This window comes from Pelodiscus sinensis, chromosome 2 (assembly GCF_049634645.1).
Source record: "Pelodiscus sinensis isolate JC-2024 chromosome 2, ASM4963464v1, whole genome shotgun sequence".
Lineage (NCBI taxonomy): Eukaryota > Metazoa > Chordata > Testudines > Trionychidae > Pelodiscus > Pelodiscus sinensis.
Window position 1 is genome coordinate 113,715,269 of NC_134712.1, and position 24,780 is coordinate 113,740,048.

At 38.6% G+C, this 24,780-nt stretch overlaps 1 protein-coding gene across 6 annotated transcripts in view; it reads right to left on the minus strand.

Annotated features, from left to right (window-relative positions):
- FARS2 (phenylalanyl-tRNA synthetase 2, mitochondrial) overlaps window positions 1-24,780 on the minus strand; it is a 391,854-nt gene that overhangs the window by 157,733 nt on the left and 209,341 nt on the right. For all 6 annotated transcript variants that reach the window (XM_075921297.1, XM_075921299.1, XM_075921296.1 and 3 more), the window contains one exon: window positions 5,591-5,751. In XM_075921297.1, coding sequence (XP_075777412.1) covers window positions 5,591-5,751 — 161 coding nt within the window. The remainder of the gene's footprint in view (window positions 1-5,590; window positions 5,752-24,780) is intronic.

Below are 24,780 nucleotides of genomic sequence, written 5' to 3' on the forward strand. Positions count from 1 at the left end.
AACACTTAAGCAACTCCTCATCAAATTTGTGAGTCAAGAAGAACCTCTCCAAAACTGGTAAAAGGAAAAGACAATACCATCCCTGACAATACTATAAAAAATAATTTTAAAATATTATTTTGAGAGCTGACCTTAACAGAGAGAACAGGAGGAGTATTTGGACTCACTTGAAACAGAATTTCAACTCCAATTAAATTATGATGCAACTAAAGGAATATCTCAGAAAATTGACTGAATAAAAAGAAAAAGTTAAAACTAACTTTAAAAGTTATCTGATGCATTCCTGACACAAGAAGCACAAAAGTGAGTTTTAAAAAAAAAGTTGCACATTCATTAGTCAGACTGCACATTTGGGAGATGAAGGTAGTACCCAAGCCAACTCTGAAGGCATGAAGCAGTGAAAGAACAACACCTATCCGAATCTACATAAGACTGAAATAACAGATGTGATTTCCTAATTTCAAGGAGGTAGGTAAAAAGAGTACAGGCAGTCCCCGGGTTACATGGATCCGACTTACATCGGATCCCTACTTACAAACGGGGTGAGGCAACCCCGCACTAGCTGCTTCCCCCCAGCAGACCAGGGAGACGTGAAGCTAGCGCTCCGCCCCCAGGAGACCAGGGAGACAGGGAGCAGATACCTCAGCTTGAGAATAAAGGACTGAGGGAAGTGAGGTGTGGGAGAATAAAACTGAGCTCTGAAGAAATGTTTGGCTAGAGTTTCCCCTACAATATGTACCAGTTCCGACTTACATACAAATTCAACTTAAGAACAAACATACAGTCCCTATCTTGTACGTAACCCGGGGACTGCCTGTATAAAAAACCCACAGAAGTTAGCCCCCTACTCACACCCTCTGCTACTCTTCTTCAACAAGAACTCTTCAACTCATCAGATCCTGTTCATCTCTGCAAGCAAGCTATCACAAACAGATGATTTAAAACTTATTTTTTTAATATACAATTGCTACTGTAACTTCAAATATTAACAAGGTGCCTTGTTAATCACGAAGGTGGCATCTACACAGCAGGGCTTAACTCCAAATAATCTACACAAATTGAGCTACATCAATTGCGTAGTTTATTTTGAAATAGCTTATTTGGAAATTGGGAGTGTTTACACAGCACTTATTTCAAAATAGATCACTCTTCCTCCGACTTCCCTTACTCCTTGCACAATGAGGGTTACAGGAGTTGGAGTAAGTCCTCCAGCTTGACAGTATTTCAACATTATTTTGAAATAACTGCCTGCTGTGTAAACGTGGACTAAGTTATTTCGAAATAATGCTAGTTATTTTGAAATAATGTTGCTGTGTAGACGTACTCCAAGTGATTAGCACAGTGGTTCTGAATCAGAAGTAAACATACCCCTGGGGGTGCATAGCACTGTTCCCTATAAACTGTGTGCTGGTGTGGCCACTCCAGAGAGATTCCTATACCAGCCAGAAGATTAGCAGAGCTAGATTTGTGTTTTCCCTGATGGTGCACATTTGCATGTGTCTCAGTGCACATAAAAAATTATTCTGCACATGGATAGAAAAAATCCACATATGGATGAAAAAGATTAGCGGGAACATTGGTGCATAGCAGTCTTCTAGGGGTACATCAACTCATCTAGGTATTTGCCTAGCGACAAAAAAGCACAAGCAAAGTTAGTGAAAACTGAAGTTTCATACAGTGACTTGCTTATACTATTCTCTGTACTATACAATGAAATGTAAATACAATGTTCATATTACAGTTGATTTATTGTATAATTATATGGTAAAAATAAGAAAGTAAACAAATTTTCAGAAATAGTGTACTGTGGCAGGAAGGTACAGAGTAGCTTTATGTGAGGTGAAATTTGGGGTAGAAAAGACAAGTCAGACTCCTTAAAGGAGTACAGTAGTCCAGAAAAGACTGAGAAACACTTAATATTTGTTACTGGCCCGTCTCAAGGACAGCTCTTTATATGGCTTCTTCTAAGTAACTGACTTAAAATATTTTCTTCAGTTTCATAGGATTTAGTTAAGATTACTTATTTTGTCCATTTAAAAAAAAATTAAAACAAAATTAATGGAGATTGCCTATCTCCTAGAACTGGAAGGAACCTTGAAAGGTCATTGAGTCCAGTCCCCTGCCTTCACAGCAGGACCAAGTACCATCCCTGACAATTTTTGCCCCAAATCCCTAAATGGCCTCCTCAAGGATTGAACTCACAACCCTGGATTTAACAGGCCAATGCTCAAACCACTGAGCTATCCCTCCCCCCAGGGGAGGGATATAAACATCATTATTAATTATTATTATTAATAATTAATAATAATGCCCTTTCAATACTTTTGCCCAATCATAAGCAACCTTTAAGTATCTAATTGGAAACTATGACTAGAATTACAATAATTTTGGGAAACACTATACTTGGATCTTAATTTACCAAAGGGAAAGTAATTTTCAGAGGTGTTCACTCTGTTGGGTGTAACGTCTGCTACAAGACCTCCACAGAGAAACATACAGACGAGATTACAACGGAGGTAACCAGCTTATCATTTGTGTTCAGTCACTCATGCTGTTTAATGTCGTCTTTTCCTTTCTTTGCTATTAAAATAACCCTTGCTGATAATTGTGATGATTTTATTTGCTCTTAATCATGGTGTCCCCTAGGAAACATTAAAGAGCCCTTGTGACTAAAGCAGCGGGAGCTACGCCCTGGAGTTGGCAGCAAGAGAAATCACTAGTAAGAGCTAGCTTATCATTTCTTGTTTCTTTTAGTGATTTTTTTTTAATTCCTTGGTGTCCAGCAATTTAAAATGATCCCCTTCTATCACATAGGAGGGGCACACACCTACTAAGGCACATCCGGGCTCTTAGGGAAGTTCAGTGCCTTGTGAGTCTCCTAAGGCTTCTAGTATGGGTAGACTTACAAGCATGGAAATTCACAGTTAAGATAGTTGAATTGCCATAATTTTGCTCCCACAAAAAAATCACTGAATGTCTGGGAGGATGCACTTATACAGACAGAACTGATTTTTTATTATTCTGGGTTGGCTATCTACTGAACTACAGAATTAGAACAGTCTACAAGCATTAAAAGCATTAAAATGAAAAGAAAATTGTTTAATGGGGTTCATGAGGGTAAAGCTTGGAGAAATGGTATGAAACTGAGCAAAGACAAATTTTTTCTGAAGGCTAGTAGGAAAATATTTGTACAAAACTCCATTGGACTATGAAAGAATCCGTCAGTGAATGTGGAGGATGACTTGGCACTGGAGTATTTCAAAATGGACAGAATTTTGCCTAATACAATGCAAGTCCTCTCATATCCATGATTTTACATGGAGAACTTTTGACGGTTTCTACAGAGACCATTTTCATCTATCTCAAGAGAAAAGGGAGAGAGAGGGTACTGGCATAAAGAAATTTGAAGTAGTAGTTTGAGCATCACAGAAAAGTTATGTTTTGAAGAGCTTCATTTAATGATGGTACAAGAAGAACTGTTGCTAAAACTGGTCAAAAAAAGGTAAAACACTGGGTCCCATGACAAGTAATCAAATTCAAATGAATGAAAGAAATTCAGAACTCTCAACACACATTTTAAGTTCTTTATAAATATGCTGCTGATCTGAATTAAACTGAATGCTATTTGACAAGCTACCAGAGGAAATCAGTACAAATCCAGAGTCTGACTATCTTTAGGAAACATTGGAAGGCCTTCCTCTTTAAGAAGCTTTTTAATTATGTGTGATGCTTTCAATTAAAATACTCCTTTTATTCCTAAATGCTTAGTAACTGCTCTCCCCAAAGGAAAATCCTACCACAAAAAGAGTTTTGATCCTGTGAAAGGAGAGATACCAATGACACATGAAGTCCACTAGGGACTTCCTATTGCTAGTGATTGGACATGGAAGACACTCAGAAACACAAGCGATGGGTGAATATAAAATGCTAAAATAGATTTCATTAGCTAAGAAATGTATTCACAGGACCCTCACATTCATAACAACATTAAGGGAAAAGAAAAATGGCATTTTTTCCACTAGGCTTTTCAGATTTGACTGAGTTCTGTCAGTCATTTTCATGGTTTGTTTTGACTGCTGACTGCTTCCGGGAAAGTTAGAATCATAAGTATGTGTACTGTATTTGAATGGATGTTTGGGCACTTCAAACCTCTAGTTGAAGTTTGATCTTTGGGAACATACCAGAATACTTAGGTTTGCTCTTTTCCTTTTAACAGTATTACATAGAAGAATTGTGGAGAATTTTCCCCAATTTTCAATGCCAACGTATCTTCATTGCTGGTGACTGTACAAACCTGAAATCTGTTTTACAACTGATTCAGCGTTATCATTTTTCTTTGAATATTATATTTACTTTCAAATAATAAAAAAACAAGCTGGTGCACAAATTAAGGGAGAGGAATAGTAAAAGACACCAGTGTTAAAGTCCACCTCTCCCACCCTGACATGGTACGGCCACAATTATTATCCAGTTTCTCATAAAGAGACACCAGGTACAAATGCAGTAGCTGTTCTGACTTTTCTATAATCCCTTCTACTGAAGCATGATGCCAGTTTACTTGATTCTCCCCATGCGGATGGTAAAGTATACTCTGAATGCAGCACTGCCTTTCAATCAATTCAAGTTCAGCTGCTGTATTACTGCAATGAGTCAGGCAGACTGCCAGCTACAGCTATGTCAGGATGGTTTTGATAGCAGAGTTACCACAAAAGTGCTTCTGAAACACCAGCTTGAAAATCATCTGTAGAAGAGGCTGGAGGAAAATGCTGCTAGATATGTTAGGGCAAAGCAGCAGGGCCGACAGCCTTGCTGGGCCCTTAACCATTGTGTATGCGTGTGGGGGGAAGGGGCCTGTTCCGTGCCACTGGAAGGGGTGTGACCTCGGGGCAAAGGGGCGGAGCTGGAGCAAGGCAATTTTCAGTGATGTTAGACTGCACGGCGTGGTGCTCTGGCAGTAATTTAAAAGGCCCAAGTATCCAACTGCTGCCACTGTTGCAGTAGCAGTGGAGACTGGGAGCTCCTGGCATTTTTGTATGACCAGGCCTTGGAGCAGTTGCCCTCTTTGCCCCCTCCATCATTGGTGGGCCTAGGGCAAAGGAAACTTGTGCTTGCTAAGTATCATTAAAAGCTATATCCACCCACATACACATGGAAGATAGCAGGACACATTTTCAAGCTGTTTTGCAGAGGCTGTAACATCAAGCAAGAATTTGGGAATGTATTATAGTATTTTTAGAGGTAACTTCCATTCAAAGTAGCATAGAATTACAGCTCTCATTCAAGAAATCACTTAAGTATGTTCTTGAGTCCATCCCTATCCAGGAAAAACAAGAAAGCACGTGCTTCGATGCTGTCCTGAACAGAGATGATTTTCTGAATACATACAGTTTAATAAAAAAGATATCCATCAATTATATAAATGTATGGTAATGACAAGTTTTTCCCACAGCAGCTAATATTTTATGATTTGTCTGTTACTATTGATCACAATTTTGGTTATTTAACATGTTTTCTCTCCTTTGGTAATGACCAATCATTTCTACAGACATAAAATTATCTATTCATACAGATATATATAGATATATATTACCTGAAACTGTACTTTTTGGTTAACGTGAGACACAGTAAACTGTTTCAGGAAGCGTTCATCTTCACTCCAAAACAGGCGGATGTCAGGGATATCATAGAGGATCATAGCCAGCCTTTCTAATCCTAGGCCAAATGCCCAGCCAATTTTCTCCTCAGCTCCAGCTGCAATAAATAAAGATAAAAATCCAAGGGCTTAAGTGTGGCACATGAAAAATTGCTAATACAACACTCATCTCTTTTCCAAGGAAGACACTAAAGAAGCATGACAGGTAAAAAGTCAGCAAGTAATTGTCAGAGGATGGAGCTAAAGCTTGATCTTCATCCAATCAAAGTCAGTGGCAAATGTGAACAAGAAAGCATGATCAAGTTCAATAGTAAGCAAGGCTAGTGACAAGGAAGACTTGCTCCCATGGCTCTCTGGCTGCAGTTAGATTTTGAAAACTCAATTAACAGCACTTTATGTTACTCGTCTATTGTGCTTATAGGTTAAAAACCCACATTTTATTCAATTATGTTGTATAATACATAAAAAATTGGCTTACAATCCAAAGCATTTTAGTTGGGCTTACAGATTATGCCAGTGTAGAATTAACATGATCACTAGCATTTGGGAGGATCAAAACAGTCCCTTTCAAGGAGGCAGTAAGATTGACTAACACCGACTGAGTGAATATTTAGCAAAATGGGATTTAGGACTCTGTCAGTGCATATAACCCCACCTGTAGCCAGATAGCTCTCCGCTCGGCATAGGCTTCTGCACCTGGAGAAAGCTGTAACTGTATCAATTAAATAATAATTAAACATTCTTTGTACTTATTAGGGATGTGAATGGGTAACCGGGTAACCAGTTACCTGGTAAGCATCACTCATTAAGAGTGATGCTTACCGGGTACTGGTTAATCAGTACCCGGTGGGAGATGCTACCCCACGTGTTGGACAGCCAGCATCAGTAGCTGGCAGTCCCACGTGTAGAGGAGGGAAGTGGCAGCTGTTTTGCCCCACCCCAGGTGCTTGGGGCTGCTGGCCCCTGCTACTGTGTCTCCTCCCTATGCATGGAATCCCACTTAATCAGTTAACAGTTTCAACCTAAGGTTTACATCCCTAGTACTTATATAGCCCTATGAATGTGAGGATCTGATGTTCATGACACTGTACCCCTATCAAGAATGAGAATATTTCCCATTATTTACAAAAAAATAAATGGAGAAACAAAGATATTAAAATATTTTCAAAAACTAGAGCCTAAAGATAGACTCCAATATTCACATGCAGATAGCAGCCTGATTTTCAACAGTACTAACTTCCCAACAGCTCCCAGGAAGCTCAGCCCTTTTAAACAATCAAGCCATTGCCAACATAAGTATTTGGGCTCCCTTTTTTAAAGTACTGGCATAACACACATGCCCCAGTTCACACAGGAATCTGTTATAGAATTTTGTTTCCTGATTTCTATCTCTGTTAGCATCCAAGGAAGAAAACTCCAGCAGGGAGCCCATGGGAAGCCTTCGGTAATTGGGGCAGTTGAAACCCCCTTGAGGTGCACTGTCCCCATTTGTGCAAAGGGAGGAACATCACAGTCCTGGATGCTTGAAGGCAGACAAGAAGAATTAGAAAAGAAGTGTAGTCATTGTTTTGATTTATTTAGTTAACCTGAACTTGCTTATGTTACTTAGAATACTGAGTCCCTCAGCAGGATTCCTGTGCACTTTATTTGTGTTATCTACTGGCTCACACAGCACTTTCCAGACAATTGCAGTAGGAGGTTAATCCACTTTATAAAGAATAATCCATAGAGACAGAACTGTAAATACCCTGCTCTATCCTTCTTAGGATGATCACAGGTACACACAAACAGGATCTTTGAAAGCAGACAAGATAAGAAGCACCCTGTGCACTACACACTACAAAGGTTGGATTTGGCAAGTTTGTTTACACCAATTTTTATATTGTATAAAGGGCAGGGACAAAATCACAAATGCCACCAAGTGACTTTTTAAAAAAAAACTCATTCTGAAAAAAATATATAGGACATTGAAAGGTTGCTGCTAATTCATTTGGAACCCACTCCAAACAATTGTGTTAATTATAAGGGTGCATCTACATTGCACCCTTAGAAGCCATGCAATTTGAGCTACACAAATGGCGTACCTTATTTCGAGCTAATTTCAAAATAGCTTATTTCATAATTTGGTGCTGTCTATACAGCACAAAATTTCAAAATAAACCACTATTCCGAAACATTCCTTAATCCTCGTGGAACAAGGTTTACAGGGACATCGGAACAGTGAACCAACCCGTTATGTTTTATAATAACAGGCTTGTTCAAAAGAATAGCTATTTAGGGATATCAGAAGTATCCCGAAATAGTGCTATAGTGTAGACATACCATAAGACACTAGAGCAGGGGTCTGCAACCTATGGCTCTCAAGGCAAATGTGGCTTAGTGTGGAACCATATATGGCTTTTTGGTCATTCCCAAAATGCATGCAACTTTTAAAATTAAAATGAAAAATTAATTCAAAATTTTAAAAATGTGTAATTATTCCTGTAGCTTGAATGCGTGCATGGACCTGAATTTGACTAGTTATGATGTACACTTCAAAGAAATGTGCATAAAAATGCAGCAGCAGAAGTCCCATTGAATAAAGTCTGTGAGTACAATGATCATTTCTGCTATTAGCAGGGCTTGACAAACTGCTATATCTACTCATCCGCGGCGAGTAGATTTCAGCCTGTCGCTCCGTAAGCCCCATTCACCAGCGCTTCACGCATGTGCAGTGCCGGTCTGGCGCATGCACGGTGCGGGGCTGGCGAGTAGCTCTCGCCGGGGTTTGTCAAGCCCTGGCTATTAGTAATCATCATGTCAATTACTAATAATATTAAGTTGTATATTTTCAGTCATGCAAATGAGCATTCTTATACGGCTCTTTGTTGACCACTTGTTCTGAATTTTGATATAGTTTGGCTCTTCGGTTTGAAAAGGTTGGCGACCTTTGCACTAGACTAGAGCAACTCCATAAAGTTGCACGGGGCGGGGCGAAGGGGGGGAGGAGGGAGGTGGAGGTATAATTAGCACAAGGTTTTAAGCTTCTCTGATTTGAGCATGATATAGTGCCTGCCCCAAATTTAAAGCACTTACTCTTTTAGTGTAGAATATTTAAAAATTGAGACATTTAAATAATCTGCTCTTTCAGAAGATGGACGATTGAGAATTCAAGCTTTAATTTAAAAAATTTTATGTTTGGAATCCTTCTGTATGTGAAGAAAAGATTAACCAAAAGAAAATCAGTGTTACACTGTGGTCTTCCTGAATTGTATCCCTCTCTCCCTAGGCTGTTTTGTCACTTTCCGTCTTAGATGATAATCTATTTTGGTCAAAAACCACAGGTAAACTCTCCACCCTACTGAAGTCAATGAAAAAAACTATTGACTTCAAAAGGGCAGGATTTTATGCCATATCATTGTACAGCGCCTCACACAATAGAGATAGGGTTGCCAGGTGTCCGGTTTTGAACTGGACAGTCCAGCTTTCTGTACAGGAACCAAATTGCAAAAATATAAATGAGAAAATACAAATGTCCGGTATTTTCTAAATAAGATGTAATGTAGATTGTAATGTAATGTCAAGTGTGTCTGGTATTTTTGTTGAAACCATCTGGCAACTCTAATTAGGGCTTGGATTTATCTTGACAATACTACATAATATATAATAAAAACAGAAACAGACTGCCTAAGTCAATAGCTCTGAGCGTTATGAACTGCCTCTGTTTGTCTCACCTGAGGAGATAACTGGAACCTAAAGATGTCAATTTAAATACCAACAATGGTAACTATTTTACTGCTGCTCATTTAAGCAGACAGAACTAACAAATGTGGCAAATTAATCTGATGATAAACAGAGCTGATGACTATGTTTTAGGACATATAAAATATTAGCAGAAGAAGGTTTTGATCGAGGCTGTTTTTAAATGTTAGTAATGTGTATATTTTGATTTATGAACAGTTATAATCACAACCATTTCAGCTTATTCCACAAACATTGACATAACATTCGTTGACAAACTAATTGGTCATACTCTATCTTTACCCAGAATATTGTGGTTTCATCTCTGTTATTTATTTTTTAGATTGAATGGGTTCTACTGCATATTTCTAATACCCTGTCTTTTGGATCTCCTGAGCACTAGGAAGCCAACTGGAGGGAAACTGTTCTGCTGGAGACTTTCTGAATGTTAGGAGATGTGCATAACAAGGTTTTCCTTAGCTGACTATCCTGCAGAATTTGTCAAGTGTCTATTGCAGACTTCAACCCTTCCTATTGTGTCCCTTCCTTTCTTGCTTGCTTTCTACTTATACATTTTAAGGCCCCTAGTCAGCAAAACATTTAAGTATGTGTTTAAGATTAAACATAGGAATAATTTCTAGTCAAATAGACTAGAGCATATTCCAAAATACACGCTGTCAGGGTTGCAAATTCACTTAAAGCACATGCTTAAGAGCTTTGTTGAATCAGGGTCAAAGCACATACATTTTTAAACACACCTATTTTATGGAAGTCCAACAACTATCACTCCAGAATTTATCCTTATAAAATGTATATGAATAAAAATTAAGCACTTATAATGACAAGAAGTTATTGTAAGTCTCTAAGGTGCTGCAGGACCATTCGTTGTTTTTAAAGAAGTTATCGAGGCAAGAAGGGCCTGAAAATGACTGCCAAAGACTTAAAGCTGTGATGGAGACTGGCTGAGAGCCCAGGTGTGGATCTGGTCAGGCAGCAGGTTTAAGGGAACTGGGGAGTTGGTGAAGCAACCATAGCTTCTCTGTTTAGAATGCCACAGGCCAATTTAGATAGCTTGAACAGATGTTCAAGTTTTCTCAAGCTGGCTCTCAAAGCTGTTCAGGCTGCCAGGCTCTTGATGTTTCATGTGAAAAGATTTGGCTACTCAGCAGAGGATCATCACTGAAAGCTTCTTTGCCCAATACTCAAAGTTTTAAGAGTTCGTCTCTTTGGCTCTGAGGTCAGTCTCCCATCCTGGGCCCTCAAGTCCTTATAGATAAATACACTAGATAATAACCACCCCCAACTACTCAAACATCACCAAGAAATTCTCCATTAGAAATGTTTGTTAATTTAGAATGGTTACTCAAATGTATTTCAAACACAATAGTCTGGACACTGGAAAAAAAAACCCAATGAAATCATAAATTAGGGAAAGATACATGTCCGATATAAAACAGGGACGTAGCCCGAGGTGGGCTACTGACTACCCACTTTGTACCCAAGCATGCCTGGCAAACCAGCGAGGAAAGGGGCTTGGGCGCCAGGGCTTACCTGTTTCCACCCAGCGAGCCAGCTGGGGAAAGAGTTGGGAGCCAGGCTGGGCTTGACCCCGCTCTGCCCTGGTACTTCTGTCCTGCTTCCCTCATCTCCTATCCTTGTCCACCTACACAAAGTCAAGGTCCCCCCCAAATGGGTCCTTGTGGTTATGTCACTGGTACAAAACCTTTCTCGAGACATTAGCCTATTACCTACTACTGGTTAACCATGCTAGCACTCTCTATTCACTCAATTTCTATACTAATCAACTACACCTCATTTAATCTTTTTTGGGATAGACTAGAGGATGCTATATTTTAGTGAAGAGACATATCCTGACCTGTCAAAGCCCAGGGGTAATAGCTACTGGATCCTTTATTACACCTGTGAAAAGAAATATACATTTTTTTTCTGAAGTAACAAAGAACTTTAAAACAGTGAGATAAGAACTTTTCTACCATGCAAGATTTTTAAGCTTTCCTTCATAACTTAATTTTAGAATCAGGCTAACATTCTCTCATATGAATTTCAATTATGCTTATTTTTATACCTGCACTGCCTTTTATTAGACAGCTACGTCATTATTTCTGTAAATTTGCCAGGAAAATTTGTCTTATTTTATTCAAGACAACTAAACTGAGTCTTAGAAATAGGAGAAGTGAGAGAAACTAAACTCAGATCTTAAAGGCTGAAATAGGGCTAGGAGCAGGCAATAACTTGGGTCCAGCGTGATCTATAAATCAACAAATCAAAATCTGGCAAATTAAGAATTAAAGAGAGCTATCTCCCACCTCACCACCTTTTTAAAGATTGTTACTGACTGTCAACTTGATCACCTTTACTGACTGAAACTGCAGGTAGAGATGCGGTCTCTCAAACAGCAGAACCCAATTAGCACAACTTAAATTCTATCTAGAAACTGATCTACTGCTAGAGAATAATACAGAACATTGTTCAATGTGTAGCCTCATGTAACAATACTCTAATCTTGAGGTGAGAAATTCAAGGTAGGAATTAGAAAGAAAAGGATGTAGTCTTATTGCCAAGCAGCGGTAAGGAAAAACAGTCTTGGCTACAGTTGTTACCTAGTAGCAGATGATCTAATAAAGCCTCCAAATTGTGAAGATGAGTGATAAATCACAATCACATTTCCTCAATCAACAAGGCTGATATACTTCTCTGTCTTTTTCTTCTGGGTGCATCCTTGAATGTATAAGCGTTATCGAAATCTTATGTTCATTGACCCTCTGCCAGTTGTCCTCATTCAAACTCCAGTTTCAGCCAAAGGATTAGGGCCTGACACTCCATTGTGTTTCTTTTGTGTAGTCATTTACAACTGTGCAAAGTAGGTGTAAAATTCAATCAAATCAGAATGACACAGTTTTGTATTCTATTTACACTGGTGTAAAGGACTATACAGGAGTTAGGCAGTGAAGAATTAGCAACTGCACCAACTAGGACAGATTAGATAGAAACACAGTATAAAGGAGAATAAAAATTATTAAGATGACTATTCTTTAATTCCTCTTTAATTTAAAGAAAGATCACTCATCTCCAGGGTGAGATCTTCCATGCATGCTGGAATGTATTTCTATATCTGAGTTAGAAACACCTCAAACATATTTTTAGATGCGCTAAAGAATTATTAATGAGCATTAGTTTTTAAATGGTTTCTGAAAAGAAGAGCTAAACAAGATTTGGCTAGTTAATATGGATTACCCATCACCTTTGAAAAGTCATGAAAGTCGGGAGAGATTCCAGAAGACTGGAAAAGAGCAAATACAGTTCCCATCTATAAAAAGGGAAATAGGGTCAACCTGGGAAACCACAGACAAGTCAGTTTAATTTCTGTGCCAGGAAAGATAATGGAGCAAATAATTAAAGAATCCATCTGCAAACAACTAGAAGGTAATAAGGTGATAAGTAACAGCATGGATTTGTCAAGAACAAATTATGTCAAACCAACCTGATAGGTTTCTTTGATAGGCTAATAGTACCCCTTGTGGATAAGGAGGAAGCGGTGGATGTGGTATACCTAGACTTTAGTAAAGTATTTGATATGATCTTGCACAACCTTCTTATCAATAAACAAAGAAAAACCAACCTAGATGAGAATGGATAAATAAATGGCTGGATAACCATTCTTAGGGTACATCTACACAGCAGGGCTAAAGTCAGAATAAGCTACACAACTTCAGCTACATCAACTGCGTAGTTTAAGTCGAAGTAGCTTATTTCGGGTTTTGGCGCTATCTACACAGAAGGCAGTCAAAGGAAGAATACTCTTCCTTTGACTTCCCTTACTTCTCATAAAATGAGGGTTGCCATGAGTTGGAATAAGAAGTCCTTCAGCTTGACATTAGTTGAAAATAAAGGCTTGTAGTGTAGATGCACTCTTTGTTATTTCAGAATAACATCAGTTATACCGAAATAACGCTGCTGTGTAGACATACCCTTAGAGAGTAGTTACCAATTGTTCACAGTCAAGTTGGAAGGGTAAAACAAGTGAGGTTCTCTAGGGATCAGTTTTGGGACCAGTTCTGTTCAATATCCTCATTAAGTTTGCAGATGATACCAAACTGTAAGGGGTTACAAGTGCTTTTCAGGCTAGGATCAAAATGATCTGGACAAACTGGAGAAATAAGGACAAATGGAAAGTGCTCCACTTATGGAGGAGCAATCAGTCTCACACATACAAAATGGGAACTTACCATCTAGGAAGGAGTACTGCAGAAAGAGACCTAGGGGTAATAGTGGATCATAAGCTAAATATGAGTCAACAAAGCAAGCAACGTTCTGGGATGCATTAACAGGAGTGTTGTGAGCAAGACATGAAAAGTAATTCTTCTCTTCTACTCTGGAATAATTAGGCCTCAACTGGAGTACTATGTCCTGTTCTGGGCATGACATTTCAGGAAAGATGTGGAGAAATTAGAGACAGTCCAGACAAGAGTAACAAAAATGATTAAAGGTCTAGAAAACATGACCTGTGAGCAAAGTCTGAAAGAATTGGGTTTGTTTGCTTTGGAAAAGAAAAGACTGAGAGGGGACATGATAGCAGTTTTCAAGTACCTAAAAGGGGGTTACAAGGCGAGGAAGAAAAATTATTCTTCTTAGTGCCTGATAATAGAACAGGAAGCAATGGGCTTAAATTTGCAGCAAAATAGGTTTAGGTTGGACATTAGGAAAAGTTTTCTATCATAGTGGTTAAGTACTGGAATAAATTGCCTAGGGAGGTTGTAGAATCTCCATTATTAAATATCTCCAAAATAGGAGATATTTAAGAGCAGGTTAGACAAACATGTGTCAGGGATGGTGTGAGGTCTTGCTGTGAGGGCAGGGGACTGGACTTGATTACCTCTCGAGGTCCCTTCCAGTTCTAGTATCCTGTGATTTTAGATGAGAGCCACAATAATCGAAGAATGGGTAATTGCCATTGGAATGAAAACATTTTAATCTAGTTTTTATAAAAATGGCTTTTCTGGTATGAGTAAAACTCCACTGTATTTTGAAGACAAAGGGTCCTACAATGGACCAGATGCCAGTGTGATATAGATGAGTCTAGGAACAGAGTTAGAAAAGCATCCCATAATGAGGTCAGATGAAATGTTAATCAACTAATACTCAAAACTTATTAAAGTTCTACTGAACTGATCTCTTCATCTAAAACAAAATCAGAACTATTTATATTATCTTTTAACTTCTTTAAATTGATGTGTCAGGCTCCTGAGTGCAATCCAGTTTAAATTACCTCCTTAAACAAGGATTTGTCTTTCAGACTCAGCATGCTAAATAAGCCACTCTTCAGGAACTCCAGAAAAGAAGTAAACATTAAATTATGCCTACTCTATGATGGAAAAAAAACCTGAGGTTTTTTTTTAAAACTCAAATTTGGAATAATTTTCTAACAGTAATCATTGCTTTGAGAACACAGCTTTGTCTCCTGGGTCAGACTGATCTGTGCTGTTTGCTTCACTTGACAACTAAGTAAAATAACTTTAAAGACACTGACTGATTTTTTAATATTTATTTTTGTTCCATAATCAAAATAGCCTTGTATACACTAAAAGGAGAACTTGTTTAAAAGTAACTCCCAAGGGAAACAATTACTCATATTAACTCTCTTCCAATAAGTAATTAACACATATTATATTTACTTTCACCAGGCTAAATAGACAGTTGTGAAAGGGGTCCTGCCTCTATCGGAATTCTTGGGAAAAAGAAATAGATAACAACAGCAGAAAAGAAGAGAGAGAGAAAAAGATGGCAGGAATTGAAAGTGAAAATTCCCTTCTCCCTCCCAGACAAATTCCTCTCCTTTTTAGCCCTCTTAATTTCTTTACCTTTTCCTTTGCCATGTATTGATTTTTTCCTTCCTAAACCTCTCACCTTTTCCATCTTCATCTTTTTCCATTGTCTGGATAAAGATTACAGTCAGTTCCCAGGTGCAATTCAAGATCTTGGTTTTGAACTCAAAGCCCTTTACGGGCTATGTCCCAGCTACATGCCAGTTTTATGCACAAACTAAGTAAACTAGATTACAAGGGGCCTCTAAATACATTTTTTAAAAACCTAGTTTTTAGTTGTATCTTGCCTATGCTCTGGTATATATGCAAATACAAAACATTATTATTTCTATTTTCATTGTCCTTTCTGTTTGAATAATACACATTTTGAATAATGCTATGGGACTTCTTAAACTTGACATAGGTTAGGGCATCAGCATGTCTTAATCCAGCCCTGCAGCTACTATAATAACTGCCTTTCTCTTTGTATTTTAATGCTAAAATTCTGAAAAGCTGGGATGCTCAAACTTTAAGTACTTAGAATTGCATGTCTGGGGGGTGGACATTCCCAGTGGACAATATCGGAGGAAGCAAATTCCGCTTATTTGACAAAGCCCAACTTTGCTGAATTTTCAATCATATTGCCCATTTACTTCCCCAGATTTTGCCTAAGAGGTTGAATGTTGTTTTATTTTAGCATGTATGTTGAGTTCCTCTGGCATTCCTAACATTTTGTCAACATAGGGAGCTCTGGAGGTTTTTATGTTTTAAAGTGTTCCTAGAAGACAGTATGATAAAAACTGAAGAAAAATATTTTATCATGTACAAACAGAGAATATTTTTCTCCAGTTTATATTCTCTCTCTCTCTCTCTCTCTCTCTCTCTCTCTCTCTCTCTCTCTCTCTCACACACACACACACACACACGAATGAATGTGATTGCTATTTGACTGGAGAGAATGTGGGATACTGCAGTGTTCAGAAATTCAATTACTTATTTAATTTATCAGGGTTATAAACTACAGCTGGACAAGTCCACTCCAAACAAGTTTACTGCCCACATGCAAGTTGCTTGACAAAATGCAAGTTGCTTGACAAAATGTCACTCTAATTTATTTGGTCTGTTTAGTGTTTTATTACGCTGGTCTTCCCTAGATTTTCTCAAAGAGAAATGAATACCCTTCAATGGCTGAATCCAAGGAACATCACATTCTGATTCAATTTCCTGTTTGTATTTTATCCTTATATTAGGTGTGGGCTGCAAAGTAGCTAATAGACTGAAAAACAATACTTTATACATACCACATCACTGAGCAGTATTTAGTTTGAGACTGAGATTTTCTTTCAAACCGCAAACATTAAAAAAATCTGTAAAACAGGTTTTATATATAAAAAGTGAAATTTTGTTTACTATATTTGGAGGCAACATGGTATATGGGTTAGAACATGGTACTGGATGTTACAAGCTAGTGAAAACTGTCAGATGTTTGAGGCAAGAATTGTCTTTTTTGGTTCTATATTTGTAAAAACACCTGGCATAGTGAGATCGTGGTCCATGACTGGAACTGCTAGGCACCACTGTACTTAACTAACTAAAATAATAACAATAATACAGTCTAGGGTCCATAGACGACTGGTAAAAACTCATTGTTGGTCTTTGAAAAATCATAATCTCCCTGTGCATCACCTTCCCCATCTGTAAAGTAATGCCCACATTAGGCCCAACATAAATGCAAAATATTATTAACATCTTCCTGACACTACTTGTTTACCGCTTTGAAGGCAGTATTATAAAAGAAGTTCTCATACTTAAGGGATATTGCACAGGGTCATAAGACCATAAGAACGGCCGTACTGGGTCAGACCAAAGGTCCATCTAGCCCAGTATCCTGTCTACCGACAGTGGCCAGCACCAGGTGCCCCAGAGAGGGTGGACCGAAGACAATGATCAAGCGATTTGTCTCCTGCCATCCCTCTCCAGCCTCTGACAAACAGAGGCCAAGGACACCATTTTATCCCCTGGCTAATAGCCTTTTATGGACCTAACCTCCATGAATTTATCCAGCTTCTCTTTAAACTCTATTATAGTCCTAGCCTTCACAGCCTCCTCTGGCAAGGAGTTCCACAGGTTGACTACACGCTGTATGAAGAAGAACTTTCTTTTATTAGTTTTAAACCTGCTACCCATTCATTTCATTTGGTGTCCTCTAGTTCTTCTATTATGGGAACTAATAAATAACTTTTCTTTATCAGCCCTCTCCACACCACTCATGATTTTATAGACTTCTATCATATCCCCCCTCAGTCTCCTCTTTTCTAAACTGAAAAGTCCCAGTTGCTTTAACCTCTCCTCATATGGGACCCGTTCCAAACCCCTAATCATTTTAGTTGCCCTTTTCTGAACCCTTTCCAAGGCCAAAATATCTTTTTTGAGGTGAGGAGACCACATCTGTACACAGTATTCAAGATGTGGGCGTACCATAGTTTTATACAGGGGCAGTAAGATATTCTGGGTCTTATTTTCTATCCCTTTCCTAATAATTCCTAGCATCCTATTTGCCTTTTTGACCACCACTGCACTCTGTGTGGAAGTTTTCAGAGAACTGTCCACGATAACCCCAAGATCTCTTTCCTGATTTGTCGTAGCCAAATTAGCCCCCATCATACTGTACGTATAGTTGGAGTTATTTTTCCCGATGTGCATTACTTTACACTTATCCACATTAAATTTCATTTGCCATTTTGTTGCCCAATCACTCAGTTTGGTGAGATCTTCTTGGAGTCCCTCACAGTCTGCTTCTGTCTTGACTATCCTAAACAGTTTGGTATCATCTGCAAACTTTACTACCTCACTGCTTACCCCTTTCTCCAGATCATTTATGAATAAGTTGAAAAGGATTGGTCCCAGGACTGACCTTTGGGGTACACCACTAGTTACCCCTCTCCAATCTGAAAATTTACCATTTATTCCTACCCTTTGTTTCCGGTCTTTTAACCAGTTCTCAATCCAAGAAAGGACCTTCCCTCTTATCCCATGGCCATGTAATTTACACAAGAGCCTTTGGTGAGGGACCTTGTAAAAGGCTTTCTGAAAATCTAGTATACTTTATCTACTGGATCCGCCTTGTCTGCATATTTGTTAACCCCTTCAAAGCACTCTAACAGATTAGTAAGACAGGATTTCCCTTTACAGAAACCATGTTGACTTTTGTCCAACAAATTATGTTCTTCTACATGCTTCACAATTTTATTCTTTACTATTGTTTCGACTAATTTGCCCGGTACTGAAGTTAGACTTACTGGTCTGTAATTGCCAGGATCGCCTCTAGAGCCCTTTTTAAAAATTGGTGTCACTTTGGCTACCTTCCAGTCATTAGGTACGGAAGCCGATTTAAAGGACAGGTTACAAACCACAGATAATAGCTCAGCAATTTCCCATTTAAGTTCTTTTAGAACCCTTGGATGAATGCCATCCGGTCCCGGAGATTTGTTAACATTAAGTTTATCTATTTGTTCCAAAACCTCCTCTAATGACACTTCAATCCGGGACAGTTCCTCAGATTCATCACCCACAAAGGACGGGGCAGATTCAGGAGGTATCTGAGCCTTTAGCTATGATTTTTGAAAAATCATGGCAGACAGGGGAGATTCCAGAAGACTGGAAAAGGGCAAATATTGTGCCCATCTATAAAAAGGGGAATAAGAACAACCCAGGAAACTACAGACTGGTCAGTTTAACGTCTGTCCCAGGGAAGATAATGGAGCAGGTAATTAAGGAAATCATATGCAAACACTTGGAAGGTAATAAAGTGATAGGGAATAGCCAGCATGGGTTTGTGAAGAACAAGTCATGCCAAACTAATCTGATAGCTTTCTTTGATAGGATAACGAGCCTTGTGGATAAGGGAGAAGCGGTGGATGTCATATACCTAGACTTTAGTAAGGCATTTGATACGGTCTCGCATGATATTCTTATTGATAAATATAACTTAGATAGGGCCACGATAAGGTTGGTGCATAATTGGTTGGATAACCATAGTCAGAGAGTTGTTGTTAACGGTTCTAAATCCTGCTGGAAAGGGATAACAAGTGGAGTTCCTCAAGGGTCTCTTTTGGGACCCGTACTGTTCAATATCTTCATCAATGATGTAGATATTGGGATAGAGAATACGCTTATTAAGTTTGCAGATGATACCAAACTGGGTGGGGTTGCGACTTCTTTGGAAGATAGGGACATAATTCAAAATGACCTTAGCAAGTTAGAGAAATGGTCAGAGGTAAACAGGATGAGGTTTAATAAAGAGAAATGCAAAGTGCTCCACTTAGGAAGGAACAATCAGTTCCATACATACAAGATGGGAAGCGACTGTCTAGGAAGGAGCATGGCGGAAAGGGATCTAGGGGTCATAGTGGACCACAAGGTGAATATGAGTCAACAGTGTGATGCTGTTGCAAAAAAAGCAAATATGATTCTAGGCTGTATCAACAGATGTGTTGTAAGCAAAACTCGTGAAGTCATTCTGCCGCTCTACTCTGCACTAGTTAGGCCTCAGCGGGAGTACTGTGTCCAGTTCTGGGCGCCACATTTCAAGAAAGATGTGGAGAAATTGGAAAGGGTACAGAGAAGAGCGACAAGAATGATTAAAGGTTTAGAGAACATGACCTATGAAGCCAGGCTTCATGAACTGGGCTTGTTTAGTTTGGAAAAAAGAAGATTAAGGGGGGACATGATAGCGGTTTTCAAATATCTAAAAGGGTGTCACAAGGAGGAAGGAGAAAATTTGTTCCTCTTGGTTTCTGAGGACAGGACAAGGAGTAATGGGCTTAAAGTGCAGCAGGGGAGGTTTAGATTGGACATTAGGAAAAAATTCCTAACTGTCAGGGTGGTCAAATATTGGAATAAATTGCCAAGGGAGGTGGTGGAATCTCCCTCTCTGGAGATATTTAAGAACAGGTTAGATAGACATCTGTCAGGGATGGTGTAGACGGAGCTTGGTCCTGCCTTGAGGGCGGGGGGCTGGACTCGATGACCTCTTGAGGTCCCTTCCAGTCCTATTATTCTATGATTCTATGATTCTATGAATCTCCCCAACGTCCTCAGCCATGAAGACTGAAGCAAAGAAATCATTTAGTTTCTCCGCAATGGCTTTATCGTCCTTGATTGCTCCTTTTATAGCTCGATCATCTAGGGGACCCACTGGCTTTTTAGCAGGCTTCCTGCTTCTAATATACTTAAAAAACATTTTGTTATTTCTTTTTGAGTTTTTGGCTAGCTGTTCCTCAAAATCTTTTTTTGCTTTTCTTATTACATGTTTACACTTGATTTGACAGTGTTTATGTTCCTTTCTATTTATCTCACTAGGATTGGACTTTCACTTCTTAAAAGATACCTTTTTGTCCCTCACTGCTTCTTTTACTAGAAGCTAGTGGGAAACTAGAGCTAGTGGGAAACTAGAGCTAGTGGGAAATTTTCCAGTGAAAAAATTCTCTAAAAAAATATTGGTTTGTTGAATGCAAAATGTGCCCTGGAGCTGAGAGCCCAAAAATCCTAGTTCTAACCGCGGCTTAACTTTGACTCTGTATCAGGGACCCAGGCAATCAGGCTCTAGGTAGGGGTCTCAGAAACTATGTTCCTGAGTCCATAACAGGCCAGGCCCTCTGGACTTCCAGGCTCCCTGGTGTGGAACTGGGAACCTGAATGTACCTTGGATTCACAGACCCTGGAGCCCTAGCAGCCACTAACTAAAACTGACATTCTTTTAGCAGTAGTAAAACTGACAAGAATGTCAGTTTCAGTCAGCAGCGCCCATTTTTTTGTAACAGAAACACCATGGGTGCAGTGTTGGTAAAACAAAATTGTTTTTGAAATTTCTAGTTTGAGACACAATTTGAATTTTTTTCTCTCAGTCCAGTTTGGAACAAAACCAAAATTTGAAAAGTGAAAATTTCTGATAAATTGGAAATCCTACATTTTGACCAGTGCTGCTAATAACTATTGGAAGTGATTGTGCCATGACTGCAGGTGTATACTTGCTCACCAGTACAATTAATTTCTTCCTTGTAGAATAAACCTACAATCTTTAATTGTTACACATCTAAACATCCAGTTATTCAGCCTGCTCTGAAAACTCTCTGATCAACAGCAGCTAACCCTGATTTTCTCTTTTTCTCACCGGGGACATATGCCTCCAGTTCTTGCACTAAACAATTGTAAAGGGTCTCCTCAGGGAACAGAGAAAGTGTTATCAGCTTTTCAAGCTAAGCCCACATATTGATCTTCTGTCTAAAAAATTTCAACAGTTGTATACTCTTGGCCATAAGCATTTCTGTCAATAAGTCCCTTGTGCTATCCAAGGATCAAATTAGTTTTAAAATATATTCCCATGAAGTATACATTACGTGGGATTAGACACTATAAGCTTTGAAAATATAGCTCTACTGCATATAGCACATTCTACAGCACCCTTTCAAAGACTGTTAGTGCATACTTTACTTCAGAGTTTCTAGTGGAAAGAGCTCATAGTTGGATTTCCTTGGTTGACCATCTGCTCAAATTTCAACAATTAACTGTTTTTACAAAAACCCACACAAATATGCTATTGCCCAGACAGTGTATTTTGTACACAGCCCTCAATAGTGTTGTTTTACAGGCCATTCTCACTGTAAGTCCAAGATACGGTCTAAAAAACTAGGACTTATAATGAAACAACTTAAAGCAGGGAATTTTTTTCCCATGGCTGACTTGCATTTACAAAAAGTTGTGGGTTTTTTTCACATGAAAGATTTGGGATGGGAGGCCTGAATCTACCTGGCTCCTCCAAGGCTCAATTGTAACTTTAAATTGGCTTGATTTGTTTTCCTTTCCTTTTCATTTCTGTTTTCACGTTTGGGATATTTTTAAATTACCGGTGTCAGTCAGGAGTAAATAGCTAATGGCTAAATTATAACTTAACAAAAATGGAAATTTTGTAACATCTTGGAGTATAGCCATGCAAAGAACCACTAAATGGAACCCTTCCTCCCCTCCCCCCCCAAAAAAACCTTTTAATATGAGCCTCTATTATATATCTTCCTCAAATGTAACACTGGAAAGTATCATGTTGATAAACTAATTATTTGAAGAAGTGGGCAGTGCTCATGAAAGCTCATGATACCATCTACATGTTTTGTTAGTCTATAAAGTGTTACCAGACCATTTGTTTTTTTTAAATATATAAGAAAACTTGAAAACCCATGATGAAAAGGTTTTGTTTGGGGCCTTCCATATAATTAATAGAAAACACCTCAGCTGCAAATTCTATAAACTGTATGTACATTCAGTGTATTTGATAGGAAACATATATTATGATAGAATGAGATGTAGAAACAGTGATATATGCAATTTAAGAAAGAATTGCAGAATGTTATCTACAAATAACATTGTACCTTGAACCAATCCTATAGTAAATGGCATCTTGGAATTGTATTTAACAATTATCAATAGAAGAAAAAAGAAATCTTAAAGAATTTGCTTTCTCCTGTGGGAGCAGTGCGAAGGTTTCCTGACATCTTCAAAAAATTAATTCACATTACTCTTTTCAACCTATGTTTTAATTTTATCCTTTATCCCAATCATCTCAATCAGTTTTCCCAGAAAAAGGTATCAATGACAACGTCCCAATTTATTCACAATACTTTTCTAAAAATTACAAGTGACCAATGAAGCTTAGTGAGGTGTTTTTTTGTGTGTGAGATTGGGTGGGTTTTTTTGGCTGTTAGTTAAAAACAAAATGCTGCCTTGTTAGGCGATATTTACTTATTCCCACAATGTAAGAACTAGGGGTCACCAAATGAAATTAAAGGCAGCAGGTTTAAAACAAACAAAAGGAAACTTTTCTTCACTCAGCGCACAGTCAACCTCTGGAACTCTTTGCCAGAGAATGTGGTGAAGGCTAGGACTTTAACAGGGTTCAAAAAAGAGCTAGATAGATACATGGAGGTTAGGTCCATCAATGGCTATTAGCCAAGATGGGTAGGAATGGTGTCCCTAGCCTCTGTCTGGATATGGGTGACAGGAGAAGGATCACATGAGGACTACCTGTTGTGCTCCCTCCCTTTGGGGCACCTGGTATTGGCCACTGTCGGCAGACAGGATACTAGGCTAGATGGACCGTTGGTCTGACCCAGTATGGCCATTCTTAGATTCTTAATAATAATGGCCCAAAATACAGTCTCCAGCTGGGAGATATGCTTTTCAATGGTCCGGTGAAAATATTTCATTAAGTCAGTAATAAGGATTTAAAAACACATAGGCAAAGTGTTTTTAGGATTTTAAAAACACATAGGCCAGGTACAATAGAAATTTTCGCTGGTGGAGTACTATTGGTTAGGGATGTAATTTTTTAATGCCTCCTCTATATCAGAAAAAGGTCTCATTTCAGTACAGTTATGCTGTCAGAAAAGTCCTTTTGCCCATATAGCTTACTTCATTCAGGGAACTGCTATAAGTTATACTGGCAAACATTTTCTAATATCTTAGTGTTTCTACACCTGCTTGCATCATAATTTATGTTCCCCATTAGATCACACATGTACCTTGATTTTTATTTTACAATAAACTAATGATATAACAATGCTCCAATGCCACCGTGCATGTGGATTTATGTAAATTGAATTGACAACAATTAAGCAATCCCTCAACATTCTACTAGAATTACAACTGTGTGCATAAGAAAACTGAGAATTACATTTTAACCTGCAAGTAACAGGGAATGTAAGTGTAATTTCATACAAATGAGCAGACTAGTGCCAAGGTAAACTTTTGGCTACAAATTGAGAGCAAATTGAGAGCAATGAGGTAACATACTACCACTCTGTGTAGTTGCAGCCTGCAACTGTCCTGTTCTGAGCTTCTTTGTTTCTACTTTTGTAGGAAAGTATCACAGGAAACCCAAAGTCTGCATACGGAGTGTATAGAAAGTGTGGCATCTCTACACTTCCTGGAAGATTTAATTTATCGTACAGTAACCTGAAAAAGTGTGCACAGAAGAACAGTCCATAGCATCCTGCCCTGCCTCATTCTATTTAGAGTGCACAGGGCTGCTTAAAGAATTACTGGGTCTCTAGCCAAGGTGGGGAGGCCACTTCAATAGGGGTGGGGCCTCAGAGTAAAGGGCTAGAGGCTAGCCTCCCCCAGCCAACCTTTCAGTTCTGCCCAGCTTGGACCACCCGAGGCTCTGTTGGCAATTTAAAGTTCTATGGCTCCAGCAGCTGCCACTGGGGGCCTTGGGCAATTGCCCTTTTTGCTTCTCCCCTTTCTCCCATTAGTGGCCCTAAGTGTAAATAGCATGCAAGATGGCTTATTCTATTGTTTAGAAAATAGCAATACAAAATAAAATTTCTCCACTGTTTTTCCTCAAAATAAATAAATAAATAAAAATCCCTGGAAAATTCCATAAAAAAAGTCGCCAAAAGAATGTAAAAGTTGCAAAGCAATCAAAATTCTGGAAATGTCAAATTTAATCTTACTTAAACAATCTTAAATCCACTACCTTCTTCATATGTGTTGCAATAAAACTTTGAATTATATTACAGGTTGGACGTCCCT